The 20,739-nt window shown below is 29.1% G+C and overlaps 1 protein-coding gene across 2 annotated transcripts in view; it reads left to right on the top strand.

The window, feature by feature from the left end:
• Window positions 1-20,739, top strand: part of LOC126742764 (C3 and PZP-like alpha-2-macroglobulin domain-containing protein 8) — a 334,454-nt gene that overhangs the window by 93,989 nt on the left and 219,726 nt on the right. For both annotated transcript variants that reach the window (XM_050449553.1, XM_050449554.1), the window contains exon 2: window positions 6,624-6,747. In XM_050449553.1, the coding sequence (XP_050305510.1) occupies window positions 6,668-6,747 (80 nt within the window). In that variant the 5' untranslated portion in view covers window positions 6,624-6,667. The remainder of the gene's footprint in view (window positions 1-6,623; window positions 6,748-20,739) is intronic.

Genomic DNA, 20,739 nt, shown 5'->3' with positions numbered 1-20,739 from the left:
ATTTCTCCATTTCTTAATAATCATATGATTCTTTCAATGTCAAATAGATGCAAATATCACATGTACTCTTTAATATACAGAATTTTAAAGTCGGGAAGCCCGCCATATCTAAGAAAACTTTTCAATGTGCATGAACACAACCATAATATCAGACGGTTCAATATTTTTAGGGTTTCTTAACATACAACAGCAGCTTCTCAAAAATCATTTAGTTACGTTGCAGTTGATTTATGGAACAATTTGCCTCATTTTATTAAAGATTATCCTTTTTATTAGTATAAGAAATATATAAAAAAATATACTTATGCAGTCATAGTATGATGCCTTATAAATAAATATGTATTGAGATTATTGTAAATTGGATTTTTCCAGTCTCTTTTCATTTAGGTTGTGTTATATTCATATACCTGTACTGGGTCAAGACTAAACTTACATTTTTATTTCGCATTTAATAACCTCTCCTGCGCTTCCCTGATTCAGTAGTTGCCTGCCCCTACCCTCTGTACATAAATATAAATAAATTGTTTTTTTTGTTTCAAGCTCTCATAAATCAAAATAAATCAAAAAACATATTTTTACGAAAGGTTTTTCTTTTTGCTTTGTTTCCTTTTTTGTTGCTTTTTTTTGAGGATGTATCACTTAAAGGCGCAGGCTGCAAAGGTACTTTTAAGAAACGGTTTTTATAATCAATGTGCATTCCTACTTGCCAACTTTATCTGCTAACTTTATTAAACAATTGTACATAATACGTACAATTGTTTTGTAATGTTTGATATTGGTAAATAAACATTTTGAATTTGAGTATCATCACAGAGCTTTTTAAAAGCGTGTGAGTATGATTTCATTAGTTCTTTGATATTCGCCATAGTCAGACTCACGAAGGGCTCTGACCCTGCTGGTTAAAAAGTGACGCCCCTTTTCGCAAGATCTTCCTTGTTGTGCTTGTACTCTTTGATCCAGCTGATTCCCACCTTGTTTTTGGAAGAAGTTGTTGGAAGAAGGCACTGTTGTTGTTTTCTAGTTCTCACTTCAGAACAGGTGTGGTTTTGACAGCGTTAGAGCTATCAGTCCACAGACTTGTTGACTTGGATAATCACCGTTTTATTAGTAACGTTGCTACTCATTAATTTTTTTGCCACTGTACCATATATTTTGGTTTGAAAGACACTTGATATTGTATATGCTATTTCTAGTATTGTGTTTAACTGAAGGTCTTTGGAGTGTACGACACTGCCCAAACTTGTTTTACTTTTGGAATCATCTGAATAGATACCCGCTATCCGATTGGTGCCAATGCCTTTTATGTTGATTCTGGATTTAAGCTAAGGGTTGTTGAAGCGTTAAAATGTCAACAATGGCCTATGGTAAGTCTGCAATAAGTAAAACAGAAGTTTACGAGTGGTATAGGTGTTTCTAAAACGTTGAAAATAATAGTTTAGTTAAGTTTTTTGTAGGTTTTGAGAATGAAATGCATGGCAGCAGAATTGGTTTCAAAATTGTTGAATTTTGAACAAAAACCGCGGCAAATGGAAGTTGTTCAAGAGTCACTTAATAAAGTCAAGGGCGATGGAGAATTACTAAAACGTATGATAACAGGTGACGAAATATGGATTTATAGATATGACGTTGAAACTAAGGCTCAATTGTCCGAGTAGAGGTATTCTAGATTGCCTAGACCGAAAAAGGCTCGGCAAGTGCGGTTGAACGTAAAGGCTATATTAACTGTATTCTTCGATTTTAATGGCAAATTGCATCATAAACTTAAGGTTCGATGGTCGATACACGTTATACACTAAAGCTTTTCTCATGTTTGTCTTTAGAGAGGCAAATATTAATTAAAATCAACACATTTTTTAGGGGTGGTATTGTGTATTTATTATTATTTTAAGAAAAGTTTTGAGGAATTATATTGGAAGTTTTCCAGTTTGGTGTGGTTTTTAGTCGGTGTGATTCCTTCTTACTTTCCTATAGGTTAAGCAAATCATATTTGTTTTAAGCGATATTTATTTTACGATAAAAAAAAGTTATTTTGAATATTTTTAAACTTAACTAGTGTATTATTTTTAGATAAGTATAATTTTTTTCTAATAAAGGGAATATTAAAAGAACTACATTAATAATATAGTATTTTCTCGAAAATTTAGGTCCAAACTAATTCAGAACTATACCAGTTCACCGTCTCAGAAAATGCCAATGAAAATTTTTCACACAAACTCGATTTTTTTTAAATATCGTAATTGTAACCTGAGAACGAGATGTGAAAAAAAACTTTCAATCTTGGTTTCATATATTCATTGCACTCGGAGATGTCTTAAAGAATAGCAAAAAAATAATGCAATGGGTAATCTTTACCATAAAAAGGTTTTTTTTTAATTAGTTTTATGCCTTATAATACAATTATCATAAAACAGACAGTCATTTTAGTTAGGCATGCATTTTTTAAGCAGAGCTTTTTTTTAAGTTTTTAAAATAAATCTATCAATATTTAAAAGATTAAGTTTCATTTATTTTAATACTTTTAATGCATATATGAGTATTCAATATCCTAATATTCAGAACATGCCAATAAACACGTCAGAGATTTGATCTAGGGTAATTAGGGCAAACAGTGCAGTGCTTATGTGGCTACATTGAGCTATTATTGGATTTGATGCCCGAATATATGTAGAGTTAGTTTGCGAATTCCGAATTACTTGATATTCAATAATATTATCATGCAGAGGATTGCTGGATATATGCCAAGTAATATTCAATAATTGCATGATGTCATGTATAATGTTATATGAAATGATCTTGTACATAAATGTGATGTTAAGATAATATTTTTTATTGTTAACTTTTTGTACTTAGATATAATTTACGCCTCTTTTTTGCCTGACTGAATACGCTTTAATGCCTTTATATATCTTACACGTTTATCCTTATTCTTAGTACTTATTTAAAGAATGTCATTATTATATAACTTTATCAACATAGAAGCATATAAATGGATTGGTAATATAATGTTAAGTTAAACGACCCTTACATATGTTTATCAACCTAACAAAAACGATAAAATATTTCCGAGTAGCAATTTCCTTCTGACTTCCCGTCTTCGAATCAAAAATGGGTCACATACCGAGAAAAAGGCGAAACCAAATATCGAAACGAAAAATGGCCCGTCAATCTTAAGCCGGATGTCACAACATCAGGATCCCAGTTTTCCTATTTTGCCGGTAAATGTCTCAATATCAATAAGGAGAGACCATTTGTCAGCGGCTACATGTCAGTTAAAGGAAGATATATATTGATGGGTTTTGTTAGTTCATTGGGTTACAGCAACAATTTTGTACAGAAAAACGACATTTGTATTTTTTTGATTTTGGTGACTGTTATGATTTCCATTTTCCTAATAATTCTTTCCAAGATTTTATGATTTGTTATCGGTTCTGTCCATAAAACTTTCATTATTTAATTTAGTTATTTACTTTTCTGGTATATTCATAGTTCGAATACCTTCTCTCTCTTAATACGCCAAATTCAGAGATCAAGACTGCGGAAACCAAATATTTTTTCTTCGATGTCCATGACCAGTTTTGTCTGGTACATATGATGATGAATCAACTTTAAGAACAATTTTAATTTGTTGGATATTACTCTTAAGGTTCGCTGGTCGATACACACTATATCCTACAGCTTTTCTTATGTTTGCCTTTACAAAGGCAAATAATAATTCAAACCAACACATTTTTTAGGGGTGGCTCCAAAGTGATAAATTATGTATTATTATGTGCTGGTTCTAGTTCTCTTCTTTTTCTATAGACTCTCTCCTAGTTCATTTCTGCATGGTTCTAAAAAGCTGTTCTTTATCATTTAAATTATTTGACTCGCTGGTAGCTTGAAAAACGTATTTGTGCGTATTATTTCTTCAAGGTGATAAAATCGAATTAGTCAGTATTCTCTTTTATTATGTTTTTTTTAATTTTAGATATCCATGAGCGCTTCGAGCCCTTCCTTTGCTGACTTCTGCTTTAAGATCGACCATTACTATAGTAAATTATCTATTCTCAGTTCTCTTCCAGAGCTTTTTCTATCATCTTATATTATGTTTTTTTCTAGATACGTATGACTTACAGGTTTCTAAAATTGTTTAAATAAACGTCTCATTATAATAATCAACTAATTTGGTTCATGGTTCACCCACAAGAAAAGAATAAAATGAAGTAATTGTGGTGAAGATATCTACAGCTGGAGAAAGAAAGATACACCTTTTAAAATAATGAATCATTTTTAATTAATTTGGTTGACTGTATAAATCGTCTTAATGTAATTCTTTAATAATATTACCGTTCACGCAGACAAAATACTTCCGAAATGAGAGAAGGAAGTGTATCTCAAAACCGATGTATTTTTATTAGTTTAGAAAATAAAAGTAATATTGCAGTTTATTTAATTTTTAGTTTTTTTAATTCAATTAATTTAATTTTATGAATACTTGTTATAAACTTTAATAAATTGGCCGTCACGTCTAATAGCTAAATAAAGTTACACTAATATAAGAAGAATACGTCAATTCTCATAAAAAGGATAGCCTTTTTTATTTATAAACGTAATAATTCAATACCTAAAAAAAATAGAATTTTTGAATAGAAATTTTGAAAAAAATTAGTATAAAATATAAGTAATTAAAAATAAAAATTTTAGAAACCAGGCTTAAATTTGAAAATTTGAAAATATTCGTGGATGCATTACGTTTATGGATGTTATTTGCATTTTTAATGTGGCTTTTTCAAGAACTTTTTTCGATTTTTTATCGAATGTTGAAAGAAGTGCATAGCATTTTTAGAACATATTCTTTACATAAAATTATCACGTCGTTTCAACTTTTTTCCACAAGAAAGAGAAGAATTAAAATATTCTGTTTTAAAATTTAAAGCCTTCTGAATCTTCTGATACTATTGGCAAACTTAGAAACCATCAAGTTTATTATTTATTACATATAAATAAATCATAAAAAATTAATTATTGGAGCATTATAAGTAGATTATTATAAGAGTTTTTAGATTTTTGGATCGTTTTTTTAAATTTCGGAAGATGCGTGCACAAATTATGCAATAAAAATTTATTAGTTATAGATTTTCAAGCCATTGAGAGTTTCAATATTAAGTGAAATCTGTGGTGAAAACGAATATTTTGGTGCTTATAGGCTCCAATTTGCTTAATAAAGCTAATAAAATTCCTCTCAAATTAGGATTAAATACCTTAATATTGGAAAGGTAAATTTTGAGAGTATAACATTTTATAAAATGAAAAAAGATTGCGTTGTTTTAGTATTTCATAAAAGTTGTTCTATAATAATTGATAATTCACGATTTAACTTACCCTTTTTTTAGTTTTCATAACTTTTAAGAACCAATATTCAAAACTCTTTCGAGAAATAAATCAAATCTAATAACTTTATATTTATACCGATGATAATTAATGATTTAAATAATACGCTTTTTTGCCTCAAATGGGCTTTAAGGAACATTATATAAGAAAAAGCGAAATGAATTAATACATCTCAAATATTCATAACCATTTTCTAAATTTAGAAAAGTCTTTGCTCGTGTTTCTTGGAGAAAAGAAATTTGAAATTACTAACGGAATTAATTTTAATATAAACGAGAAACATGGAAAATACTTAAAAGTAAGCTTGGTTGCTTTAAACTTGGAGAATAATTATTATTAATAACAATTTAAATTTCATTGAGTAAAATATTTTAAATATTAAGATAGCTTTTTATAAAAGTAAGAATATTCCCTAAAAAAGGGAACTAAGATCCGAATTATGCTGTTTATTTTCCTTGATTTTTGTTTATTTAAATCTAAAGTTTATAGTAAAATCCTAATTATTAGTCTAATTAGAGGTATATTTTGTTTTATCAATAAAGATGCATGTATATCATAGTATAAGAAAAATTGAAGAAAAAGTAGTCAAATCAAAAGACGAAATTATATAATAAGTAGTATTATTGTGCAGTTTTTATTAAAGGCTTAAAAGAAATATTTGCTGCCAATTATTTCAATATATTTTAAGGGTAAAATTTTTACGTTAAGTGCAAAATTCTGCTACAGTAAATAACAGATTGCAACAAATACATTTTTTAGCAAATTAGATCTTCGAATTCAAATGAGGAATTTAGAAAAAGGACAAGAAAGCTAATTCTAGTATTAATAAATGGCGTCTGAATGTTCCTAGAATAAATAATTTTATATTGCATGTCTTTATTCATATAACTCAAAGTTATTTTACTTTGTTTCAAGATAGTTTTGTTACATGTTTTCATATTATCCTTGATAAAAAAAATATTTTTTACGTGAATTGAAAACGAAAAACAGCAATGCACATTAAACCCTCGTTTTCAGCTTATTTCCTCGATCAAACTCATTTCATTGACTGCTTTGTGCTGAAAACCTCAATACGCTCAAATGCCATTTAATTCATTCCGCTACCAACGTTAACATCGGCGTCTATACATTTCCCATTTTGACGTTGAAATATGATTTATAGGTTTACTTCCGTTCGCCGTAGCAATGGCAATATCTAGAAATTTAAAATGCAAGTCATCCCAGTTCTAACTCATATTCTCTTTCCGTTTCAGTTCCGTGCGATGAGTTTAAATTGAATTCGAAGTAGAGCGCGACAATGCAGAATTACTCTTTTCTGCTGACTATCCTGCTATTCTCTGGATGGAGGACCCAGGTCTTAGCTGACGAGTGTATTACGTAAGTAACAGAAAAGTAATTTTTGTGAGTAGTTCGTTAAGGTTATTTGATTTTTCTAAGTTTCTATGATGCTGCATTAATGCTAATTTAATTTAAGGTATTTTTTGAATATGGATGTAATCTGAAAAATAGGATAAATATTGCATAAGTACCGCTATTTATTTACGGATCAAGTAAAATATTTATAAATAAACAAAATTATTATCTATAAGTGTATTAATATTACTGCAGTGTAAATCTTAAGTGTCTTCTTAGTTACTTATCTAAATTTCAGGGACAAGCCTAGTGACATAAAACCTTAACTACTACTAAAGCGAGTTTTGTGATTCTTGAAGCTTTTAAAATTTATTTTTACAACTAAAATATATTACGATTAAAGTATATAAAATTCTGCGTTTAATAAGTACTAGTAAAATTTGCCAGGATAAAGAACAACAATATTTTCAGTTTAAGAATGCGTTTTTTACTCGTTTTCGCAATATGAAATATAATATAGGAAATAATCATATATAATATTAAAAATTCCTATATCATCATATCGTGTAGCAGATCGTATTTGTGAATTTTGGTCAATGTGTGAAAAATTGATAGGTTTAAAAATAAAATCGTTGATTTTGATTTAAATGTGTCTCAAACGTAAAAAATAGACTTAAAGTACAAAACGCTTAAATGTAAGTTTTAATAATAAAAAATATATAGTTTAAAAACATATATATACATACAGCGTTAAATTTAAAAGAATTTGTTGTGTTTTGAAGTAGAGGCTGACTAAAGAAATAGGTCCAATTTAGGGTCGTTAGTTCACAAAAGTAGAAAAGCTCTCATTACAACTGAAGAAACTGATAGAATGCAAGTTTTTTCAATTGGAGGTTGCAATTAGTAATTTGATTGGAGTTGCTGAGCTAGGATTCTTCTGTACTAAGGATTTAGTAGACAGTTTAAAGCCTGTTTCACTCAGAAGAAGCGATCCGGCATACAAAGTTGTAATAATATTTTTACATGCAGCGCCAATTTCAACTGGAGTCGCGTTAGGATTATTGATTATATCGAGAATCTTTCGTACTGACACATCTTCAAATTTCACCTTTCTCTGTTTGAAAATGGTTGCTGTGGAATCACATCCGCTTAACGCATGAAGAATTAATATATTTTCTTTGACTTTTAGTGGCGTTTTAAAGTGTTTTGGGGAATTAACGGTTTTTTTAAATAAAATCGACGAAATATAAAGAAAAACTTACTGAATCTTAAAGTAAAAATCGAGAAAATCGAAGCAGTGGAAGGAAATTGCCTCATGTTAATACTAGACTTAAGTAACAAACTATTTTTTACTTATAAGAAAGATTTTCTTAATAAAACTCAAAGGAAGACCGAATGCATCTTTAAAGATAAAAGCCAAAAGATTCTCAGTGGCAGAAGCAAAGATGCAGACTTAGTTACATATTATTGCCAGATTTTTCAACTATTACTAAAATTATTTATTGTCATTTGTTGATTTGTCAATATAATAAAAGATACCACATTCCAGGTAGGTATTAAAATCCTTCCGAATATTTTTCATTTATTTCTTGCAAGAAGTTTTTCTACAATTTTTTTTAGATAAAAGAGCTGTCTATAATTAAAAAGTTTCTTAGTTTTTGTTCTGTTTTTTTGTGAAACAAGATTTTTCCTGAAAATTGATATACTGATATCGATCTACTGCCATAACGTCATCATTTAACTTTATCCTGCTGGTGAAGCCTCGCATTGATAATACTCTTTTTTTCTGGAGAATTTCTCTTGGCTAAAATTGCTCCCAATAACTTTTAAGACCGGAATTACTGATTTAATTTGACTTATGGTAATTTACTTTTCATCCCCTATGACTCCAGTAGAGAGTGACATGATAGTACCCTACTACAAAAGAGTTGTGACAAAGGCCCCAGTCTACGAGTCTCTTACAGTCACTGTTATCTCGAGTTATTCGAAATAATCTTGCATCTACATGTTGTTAAGTGGTGCAAAATGAAACACGGTAGAAAATCTCTACCTATTGGGATACCTCCATAATTGCCGGATGGTCGCAATCCTTTTAGTCAAAGTCCGTTATTCTTTGCCGTGACTTAAATCTCCAGTCCTTTATATAGGTCTCATCAGAATTTTTCAATTTCTCTCTCATCAGAATTTTTCAATTGTCACTTCAGACCACAGCCCTGATCAAAATTTATCAGATCTTCTTATAGTAAAAAAGGCTTTTGTCACAAACATTTCTTGGCTCTATATTAGGTTCCTTGTTTTAAGCCTGCATATCGTCCATACTACTTGATTTAGATTACAATAGGCTTTACTTATTTGGCGTGAAATTATATGTATCTTAATTTATAAAAAAATTAAATTTTCACAGAAATGCATCGCTTAAGAGTTATATAGCAAAAAACTAAAGAGTCAGAAAATTAGGATAATATAGCACAAGCAGAACATTGGTGGAAACTTTAAAAAAAAATAAATAAATTATATAAAAACTGACATATGAATCTTACATAAGTGCTATAATCTTCCTGTGATTAAAACAACTATCGCTTCGGTCAAGAGCACTAGGAAGTAGAATCACACAAGACTTTTCAATTCAAGATGAAATAAGAGACAAATTCATTTTGTCCTGATAAAATACTACCAGCAACATATGCCATTATTCTTAAGAAAATCAAATATTGTCCATAAGGAAATAGGATGTATGAGAAAGAGAGAACTACGTATTTATACAATAAGTTACTATGCAGTTTTAGACGTATCTAAATGATAAGATAGCTTAGGCGTTATTCTTGATTTATCGATTTCCTTAAAATTCAATAATAACATTTCTAGTATTAAAGGCTTGAGTTTACTGGGATTAAATTTGCAATAGATGTTCAACAAACTCTTTATGTCTTGCTTCTAGTAATTTGCATAGCAAACTCCAACGCATGGTCCAATATGGTCTCATATAAAAAATATTAACTTTCACTTTCCTTTCCTCTCCATCCTTGTGTATCTAATTCATTTAACGGCTGCAATATTCCATCTCTTCATTGCATACTAGGTTCTTCCAAAAGAACTCTATGCTTTTGAATTGATAAAGGCCATTATTAACAAAAGCTTTATATTTAAATGCATCCTGGAGTCCATTAATCATCTTATCTATTACATGCTTAATTTGCTAAGCTATGTTGAAAGATCATTATTACTAGCTGAGAAAGAACTCTGTACATTTTAAATATACAAAAGCAATTAAGATAGTTCTAATTAAAATTTCTTATAAGCAAAATCTCCTTTTCTGTATTTATTTAGAAGCAATTATTGTTAATTAAGATGGGAAAATACGGTATTTGAGATTGAAATAGCTAGGTGAATGAATAGAAGACTACTAATAATTCAATTAAAATTGTGCTAGGTGAGATAATACTAGTGTACTTTTTAGTTGTATTAATATTACTGTTTACCCCTAGGCACACAAAATTATCACCCATTCTCAACCAAATAATTTTAAATATATGAATGTATTTTGAATAAATGTCATACAGGATGTCTTAAAAGTTATATGCCCTTATATTCTTATATATTAAAAGGATATAAGATGTAGCAGGTAGGTTAATATGAATAAGTTGTTTGTTTTTTCATTTTTTTGTTGTACTCCAAACATTAATATCTTTTGGAACATTATATTTAATATATCAATTAGATAAAAATTGCATAAGCAAAATATTTCATTTAATAGTGTGTTCATCAACTGTTAAGATAAGATAAGAATATCAAGTGATACAGAAAAAAAATATAAAGGATTGCTAAAGCTAATAATAAAGGTGATTAGATAGACCAAAAATGTTTACTTGGTACACAATATTGATTTATTGACTGATAAGTAAATTAAAACTGACTAAAAATATATTAATTTTTTTCTATTTCACTAAATTCCCTAATAAATTGGAATTTAAAATATAAAATAATTTAGAAAGAAAAGTAATGATTTCTTCTTTTTATTTTTTAAAGACCATTTAATTATCTCATCGAGATAATTATTTTCTCTTAAGAAAAAAGAACAACTCCCTTATTTTACTTTTAATTTCCGTAAAGTCGACCCTCTTTAAATATACTATTACCGCTATCATTCAGATCTAGCAACGTTTTTGTAGCTAAATTGTATTCAGCAGTAAATTAAAAGTGACTAAGCAGCCATTTAATTGTCACAGATTAATTAAAGCCTTGTTTTTCTTTAAAGCATAAAAATGTTAATTAGAATATTCGTTTAATTACTTAAGAAAAGATTTATTATTAACAAAATTACTTCAGTAAAATTTACTCGGTTTAGCAATTACCTCGGCAATTAGTAATTTGAGTGCCTTAATTGTTATAATTAAGCCTATACAAATAAAACAGATCTAAACGCTGATACACTTAACTTTGTCAACATATATCTCCTTCGCATAATAATTATCATTTACACTATAATTAATGTAGATGTTTTGTCACTATACCGCGATGCTGTAAGAGAAAATTAATATTCCAGAGGTGGCAAGCCCTATGGCAATTCGTCATTATTTTAAAAATTCTTTAGGTAATTCTTTCTGACTCAGAGGTTAATGATAGTCAACGAGAATTTTCACTAAACCAAAAACTAAAGTAGATATTTCCTATTTGATGTTAAGAAGTATTTAAAATAATATTGTGTTTTACAGGAGAAAAAGATAATAATATCAATAATAAAATACGACTGTAGAAAAGAAGGGTAAAAGATCAATTTTTTAATAAAGAAAAGAACACGTATCTAATGTAAATAAATTTACAATTTTATTATTTTTGTTTTTTTTTATGAGATTATGGAAAAAAAATTATATATAGGCAAAAGAGCTGATATGAAATTGAACAAAATGTGCTTTGGAATAACAGAATTTATATGAATTTTAAAGAAGCTCAAAGTTTAGAAGAAAATGTCTTATAAAAAATCATCAATTTTATATGTTTACTTTACTTTTCTTATAATCTTTAAAAAAAGAAAAGTAAATAGTAGCTTAGCTATAAGATATCTTTTGTCCTTCTCTTTCCTTTTTCTACAAATAATTTACTAACTAACTGATTAAGCCACATTCATTTCATTGTATTATTGTTTATTTAATTCCTTATATAAGATTAACAAGTACTTAAATGTTGTACCTCGAATGTTTAATCGTCGCATTCTTCATGATATTTGTCTATAGCTCTTTGCGATGTTGAGATTCAAAAACCAATCCACTATAAGCTTTGGTTTCCAGTTTTATCAATATGGCACCCATAAGAAAATATAGGTCTCTGATTGATGTTAATAAACGAATCAATTTTGTCTAAGGCATCAGAACATATCATAAAAAGTATCATTTATTCTATTCTAAGGTTTGATATAGCGAATCAGATTTTTTTTTTAATATTAATTTTTGAGATCCTAAGGGTCACGCTCGAATTTCGGCTTGCATAATTTGATTACGCTTTATACCTATTTCACCTTCACCTTTACCTTTCTCCTCTTCAACACTCTCAACATATTCTTTACCTTTTAGACGGATAGACAATCTGAGCTACCTAGGCACTTTCGAATTAATACTCAATAATCTTAATCTATTTTATAAGTTATTTTGCCTAGAATCCTTGAAGTATTATCAAACCTGTTATTCTATTATGATTTTTCCCGTCTTTTAAAAAAAACTCAAATTTATATTGTATAAGTTAGTTATTTATACAAATTGTATATATGTGCTGCTGATGGTAACATTTTGCTTTGGGGGCTCCATCCTAAATGTCATACCAGCCATATTCAAAGCTCTTCTAATAACTATCTTTATACGTCTACATTATTAATAAGCTGCTTAAGTCTATATTTTAACTATAACTCATATCTAAATAAAGTGGTTAACTTAATTCTCACTCACCAAGCTAATAAATGTCTTGTAAACACCAATTTATGCAGGTCGTGTCTGCATGTATATTACGGAGCGAAGCACTATACAATACGATCGTTCGCGCGTAAGTGTATGCATCATAAGCGATTTATCTGCATGTTCATTCAACAAGGGAAAAGGCGGTACGAAAATTAAAATTACTTTAGCAAATAATGAAAATTTCCATAGAAAACTCGGGATGAAGCCAGCCAGAATCCCAAATGCCGCCCGCTTCTAGCATGCAACGAAGCATACTAAACTATATCTCGTTTTTCCGTTTTTATTTTATCAAGGGAGTTATTTTTCAAGGAAAACGCAGACTATAGAAAAGAATGTATGAAAATATTTGATGTCTTGTTTTAGTAAAGCTATGTTTTATAACTCGAGTAATATTAAAATTTCCAATAAATAATGTTTGACATAGTATTAGTTGGTAAAGGCTAAGCAAAATTAGTTTTAAAACAAAAAAAAAATTGTAACAAATTTTTGACTGATCATAATTAGCAAAGATGACAAACACTTTTGTTAAAAGTCAATCTTAAAATTACTTTCAATATATTTTATAATTAGTAATTTTAGTGCATTAATTGTTATAATTACGCTTATACAAATAAAACGGATCTAAACACTGATACACTTAACTTTGTCAACATATATCTCCTTCGCCTAATAATTCTCATTTACACTAAATTAATGTGGATTATTAATGTAGTTTTCTTACTATAGCGCGATACTGTAAGAGAAAATTAATTTTCCAGAGGTTATATTATGTTAATTATATATTATTTAGGGTGACAAACATTATCAAAGATGTGATCTAGGCATTTTTTATTTTCTTCCGTGATATTATTTATTTTTACTGGTTTTAGAAAATTATATTCTGATTAGTGTACTGGTTTTAAGTCGATGAATCTTTAAAAAGTCCCATGGTTAAATGTGTTATCGTATCAATAAACTTAAATAAAAAATATATATTCTGCCTGGTTTTGGGATCGAACTCTAATATCCATTTATTTCTATTTTTACTTCTCTTTAGGTCCATGTTGCTAATAGCTAATAGGAATTATCAATATTAAGATAAGTAGCATGTTAGATATTATTGTTTAAATTCATTCATAAAATATTTATTTGCTTATTTGTTTAGAAATACTAACTTAAATAAGAAGAGAGATATGAAAAATTTTCAATTTTAAGTTCAAAAAATTCTAATTTTTAAAGTTGACAGCAGCAGTCCAACATATTGTTAATGAGTTTATGTGAAAATATGAATAAATGCCATTTTTTCTATGCTTTTAAACTAACATGAAGTTAAACCTTACCTTACTTAAGAGTCCGCCATGTGGATAACCCTGAGGAGAATGGATAACAAACACTGTGTAACACCTAAATTTTCAACAATTTTCTAGAAAAATGGACATTATAATCTGGGTTATAAACTCAAGCCTAAAACAAACATAAAATAGCAATTTAGTTACATAGATATGTTGAAATTCTTTAGTATTGGATACAATGAATCCAATCATTTTCAAAGACTCAAATGTAATTGAGTTATAGTATTGCATAAAAGTATCTTATTATATTATCAAATAGGAATAATATTCTACGTCTAATAGGACTGCCAGATCCCCAATTACTTTTTTTTCCACAACATATTTTTTTTGGTTTAAAATAAAGGTAATTTTGATTACAATAATTGTGAAGTAGGTTTATATTTGATTGATTAGTTGAACAATCATTAATAAATTTAATTTTTGTATGAAACTTGATATCATTCACGCATAACAGATAATGAATACTTAGCGAACTCCCTATTAATAAATATAACAAAAAATCTAGGACCCATTTCAGTGTATTCTTTTGAATGTAATCAAATTATTGCTACATATTTATATAGATTTGAAAGAGAATGTTTGACAAGATGCAGAGATTCCCATGTTAGATAATTTTATTAGTAAAATAAGATAATGATCTAGTTTGTCAAATGCTTTTAAAACATCCAAATAAATGAACTCTGCTTGAGAATCTTCGTTAATCATTTCTACAATAAATTGAATCTGTATGACTAGATTTAATATAGATTGATTCTTAAAAATCCAACCTTGGAAAAAAGTATTAGGTGAATGAAATTAAATGTTAGTCAACTTATTAGATAATGCAGAACCCTTAAAATCATTACTGAGATTATATTATGACATCCAAATTAGCTCATTACTTTTCACATTCTGAGAATTATGCATTTTAAAAATGTGCTTCTATTTTATCATGTGCCTATGAAAAACGTTAAATTTTCTTAGCAAGTTTTAGCAAGATGTATAATACTATTTCAGAATATTCTTAGAATATAATCAGAAGTAACATGTTTTATTAAGATAATTTTATATCTATTAAGAACAAAATTTTTTAACTGGTTCTAAAACCATTCTAAGATTACCAAAATTAAGCCCATATTAATAGTCACTTTAAGTATTTTTAGTATTAATCTATCAATTAAGTTAATAGCATAGGCTTAAATTATCACTCTTCTAGGATTAGTTTAATCTGGTTTTAATTAAATCACTCTAGTAAACAGATTCGTGTTTATTAATTTAGGATATAGTAAAGATTTATTAAATTAAGCATACAAAATATACATCCTCCTAGTAACGGCTCAAAATACATCTTTCAAAAGGAAATTTACAATAATTACAAGCTACCAGATAATTTGTTCTATTTCTATGGAGAAAAACTTCCAAGAAGCTAATGAATTTGCAATTAGCCTTCTTCTTTTTATCCGTAATATACTAACTAAACAAATAGAGCCATAAAAAGAGAGCCGACTGCAATCAGGAAATTTACATTTTCCATTGCGACGGGTGGGGCCTCCACCGCAAGCTTCTCGAATTGATAACGAGGGCGCCAAGTTAAACAAAGACTGTAATAATCCGCTGAAATGAAATGTAAATCGAGCTGTTTTTACTCCAACCTCTAAGTATTATCCTTGCCTCTTAAGTATTTCCTGGGAGGTTAATTTTTTGCGATTCTTCGTTATTTTTATTAATAAATTTAAATTGACGTATTGGATTTCCCTGAAGGACATTACTGATTAAATATTTTATCTTTAAATTTTGTAAAACAACGTTTTGCATTGGAATACTAAATTATTAAAGAACTTTCAAACTAGGAGATACTATTGTATTGTAATGCTCCTAAGACAGACTTTTATAGGTAGAGATTTCGAATAAAAAGATCAGTACATGATTCAATTGATTTGAATAACTCTGTCGTATCCCCGACAAAGAATTATTCAATAATAATGCACAGAAATACTATTTAAATCTGGAATAAACAAAGGAATATAGTGCCGACGCATGGTTTGTTTAATAAGGAGCTCAAAAAACTCATTAGAATCAATTTAAATGTTACAGGTATACATTTTGATATTAATCAAATTTTTGACTTCTTGAGACCAAGCCGATACTGCTATGTGATATTTGATATGATTATGCATTCAAAGCATTTTGAGGTAAATTTTTGCCTCTTAAAATAATTATATATCTTCAAGATTTTTGAACGAATTTTTACATTTGTTGCAGGTATTTGAACTCATTTTGAGTTTCTTCTAGTTATTAGTAGTAATTTTTGTTTTAGGCTTTTAGTAATATTTTTGTATTCTGCTCCAGTTATTTAATTTTTTTCAAGAGTTTTAAAATGCAATAATTTTCTATGTATTTTAGATACTTGATAGAACTCGTTCTTTTAGAAACTGAAATATTCTTTTAGCACTTACTGTACTTTTCCTTTTTATTCCAGGCATTATAAATCTCTTCAAAAAAAGAATTTAAAAAAATAATTTTTCTCCACAGTTTTTACATTCATTCTTTTGTTTTACTTTAATCAATTATTTTCGCTTCTTTTATTCATGTTCACATATCTATTAAATATTGTTCATTTCAACATTTTTCAAAAGCAAAATCTGTGTTTTAAAAATTTATTTACCAATATTGTTTTTTTTAACTGCAACGCATATTTTCTCATTATTACTTTATTGTACACACTAAATTGTACTACACAAAAGTCATTCTATATTAATATCAGCATAGAGTTAAATGAAAATTAATTAAAAATTTGTTTTTACGATGTATTAGGAATTGTTTTGTATTGGAAATTAAATTTTTGTTATATATAAGCAAAAACATTAATATATAAATGCAACGCACAAAATGAAATATGTAACCTATATTAAACTATAATGTTGCTAAGCTATTTGCTTAGAAATCTGAGCTTACTTTACTTAGAAATGTGAGCATTTTGGAAACTCTGAGTAGCTTTTATTTGTTAACATGTTATCACTAGTTGTAGAAAGTAATTTTAATAGACTCTGTCTACAAACTCTTCTTCTAGTCAAACTAAAATCATTTTGCATAGATAGAGATACGTACTAGACCTTAGGAACTTGCCTACAAAATTAGAAGCACTCTAAGACAACTTAAGAACTAGACATCCATTAGAGGTTTAATAAGGAAAAAAATAGTAATAGATCTAGAAGGATGAAGAATATCATCATGATTTACCCAGCATATAGGTGCAACGCGACCATGGTAATACACCCAGAATATACCATAATACCCATAATATGATAATAAATAAATATCTTGGATAAAGGTAAAAATAAACCAGACCTTTGTCAAAAGATATTTTATTATTTTATATCACTTAAAAAGTATTAAATATCCTTGTTCGTTATAGTATGCATTAAGCTTACACCACATAAGTCAAATTATAGAAAGCTGCCCATCTCGGTGGTTTCAAGAAATTTAGCAACCTCAAAACTTTTAAATATTTTTTTGGAAATCAACTTATAGACAATAATAAATAGTAGATAATAATAAAATGTGATAGGTGATAAATGTGACAACGTGTATATATTTTTCTCCACTAATAAGAATGAGAAAAATATATACCTGTTGTACAAATCGCTTCTTGCATTTTATTATTGTCTACTATTTATCGACGTGTATACAGTCACTCTCAAAGTTAGATTTCAGATTGTTAGAAGAAATGCTCTATCTTTAATTAGAAATTACCATTTAATCTAAAAATAGATGATCAATCTGCCTTCTGCTTTGACGTTGGAAAACTATGCACCAATACGCCAATAAAAGAATATTTTAGCATAATTTGTGACTGACCTAACAACGACGCACTGTTTTCAATTCGATCCCAAGTACAACCATTGGAGAGGTTACGAAGATCTTCGGGATATTTTTTTGTTATTCCTTAATAAACGATAGGTTCCACGTTAAAGAATAAGGACTACCGATCTTCAGTTCATCATTTTTTCCAGTAGTAGAAAATATTTTTATTAAATCAATCCAGGCATTAAATGCTGCCCAACATAAACACTAGTTTTGGCTCTGATATGTGGATAATACTACCAACAGATAATATAGAGAAGAGAACAGTGGTACATAAATAGTCCATTCGGAATATCTAAATATAGAAAACCAACATAAAGTGGGCAGTATCTTCATTTTAAGTGAAATAATTCTTTTCCTATAAAAGCCCAAAATCATTGGAACTTTACACAACATGACAGTCACCATTTGCAAGAGCCGCGAAGGTCTGAAGGAAATAGATATAGTGTATATACAGGGTGTTTCCTAACTACGGTACAAAACTATACAGGGTGAATCGTTAGGTCGTTTTATGAAAAAAAGTTCCTATGAACGTATGCCAGGAGTTGCTTTGTTTCTGAGATACAGGGCGATGAAGGTTCAAAAAAATAACGGTATTTTAAAAATACTATAACTGTCCTTAAACCGATTTGGTTGAAATTTGGTGCAGTTATTTGAAGTTTTGAGCCAATAATTGGTTTGCAGCTTTTTATTTATTTTTGTATTTAAACAACTAAAAATACAACTTTTTCGTATCTTATATTATCTTCATATCTGGCTTTGTTTTCGGAAAAAAGTTTTCGGAAAAAAGTGTTTTTAACTCATTCTAAAAATTGTCCATGAAAGTAAATAAGCAAAATGCCCACCTTCTGATAAAATACACTACTGCAAACGATTTACCATTGAGTGTCTGACACGCTCAAAAGTACCTGGAGTATCCCTTATGATATTGCAATTGACAATTATCCGATTCCTTAAGTCATTCACATCTAGAACAGGAGTTTTATAAACAAGAGCCTTCAGATGGCCCCATAAATAGTAATCCAGGGGATTCATATCAGGACTGCGAGCCGGCCAATTTTGAGGTCCTGCACGTCCAATCCAGCAGTTAGGGTAGATGACGTCGAGATGCTGACGAGCAAGAACACTGAAATGAGCTGGAGCCCCGTCGTGCATAAACCACATGTTGACTCTTACTTGTAGGTGTACTTCTTCTAATAAAGTGGGTAAATGGTGTTGCAAGAAATCCGTGTAGGATTCACCTGTTAATCTTGCCGGTAAAAAAAATGGGCCAATTAGGTAGTCACCAATAATTCCTATCCAAACGTTCAGCGAAAATTGTTGCTGAAAATGAGTTTCTCTAATAACGTGGGGATTTTCGTCGGCTCAAAAATGATCATTGTGGAAGTTCATAATAGCATCTCTTCAAAAATTTGCCTCGTTTTTGAAGACGGTTTCCAGACGGTTTTCGAACTGACTTCAAGCTGCAGTGCAATCTTCCTGATACTATTGGAAGGATCTTTTTCTATCGCACCAAGTATAGCTTCTTCCAGTTCAGGCGTTGTTATAGTTTCTGGTCTTCCACCACCCATATTTTTATTAAAACTCCCAGTTTCACATAATCTTGCTTGTAGTTTTCTAAATGTTTTTGCACATGGAATTACTCTGTTAGGATATCTGTCCTGGTAAATTCTTCGTGCTTCTTCCGCATTTTCATTTGCTAATCCATAAATAAAGTGCATGTCGGTCATTTCATGGTTAGTAAAATTATTCATGATGGAGTAATGAATCACTGCTAATTGACAGCTGAATTTTACTTATAGCAATTCTGTCACTGTTAGCTGGTCTTCAAAGCAGGTACAAAGTAGGTACAAAGGAGTTACTTGAATGGACTTGCCAATTATTTGTCATAAGAAGCAATGTATTTGTTATTTTATTGTATTTCAAAAATCTGATAATAAAAATCATAGAAGTTGAATGTTTATTATCATAGTACATAAGACACAAGAGACCAAAAAGTCGTGCATTGGAGGGTGGACATTTTGCTCATGTACTTTAAGGTCGAAATTGTTTATCGAATTAATTGGTTTTTATTTTATGTTGTCGTCCATGGATAATTTTTAGAATGAGTTAAAGATACTTAAAATTTTTTTTCTCGAAAACAAAGCCAGATACGAAAAAGTTGTATTTTTAGTTGCTTAAATACAAAAATTAATAAAAAGCTGCAAAACAATTAATTATTGGCCTTGTTTTTTTTCAACAATAAGCATATGGTGCCCACTGACACGCCACTGGACCTAATAATTTCAACTTCAAATAACTGCACTAATTTTCAACCAAATCAGTTTAAGGATAGTTATAGTATTTTTAAAATACCGTTATTTTTTTGAACCTTCATCGCTCTGTATCTCAGAAACAAAGGAACTCCCGATATACGTTCATAGGAACTTTTTCTCACAAAACGACCTAACAATTCACCCTGTATAGTTTCGTACCGTAGTTAGGAAACACCCTGTATATAGGAAGTTATACTTAACTGAAATTTGCTACAAAAGCAATCAAGCAGAAGAATCAACACGGTTATTTACGATTCACTATATAAAAAATATATAAAGGGTACGTTATATATTGTATAAAAACATTAGCTGAATTACCAGGAAGCATACCTTTAAAGCAGCATTTAAATCGAGAAATACGAATGTTCAATATTGAGATTAAAGTTAGACTTTCTTGTAGATATTAACAACATCTACTACATACCCTATGAATGCGGTTACTCATACATAGATAAAACTCCCTATCAGTAAGAACCATAAGGAACATCAAAAATTGATACTCATAGGATAACTGTCTAGATCAAGATTACCTGAACCACAATATTTGTTGGTTTGAAGCCAACATTTTGGTTAAAGAGCAAT

The sequence above is a fragment of the Anthonomus grandis genome, chromosome 12 (assembly GCF_022605725.1).
Source record: "Anthonomus grandis grandis chromosome 12, icAntGran1.3, whole genome shotgun sequence".
NCBI classification, from domain to species: Eukaryota; Metazoa; Arthropoda; class Insecta; order Coleoptera; family Curculionidae; genus Anthonomus; species Anthonomus grandis.
This window is presented reverse-complemented; position numbering and strand designations above follow the sequence as displayed.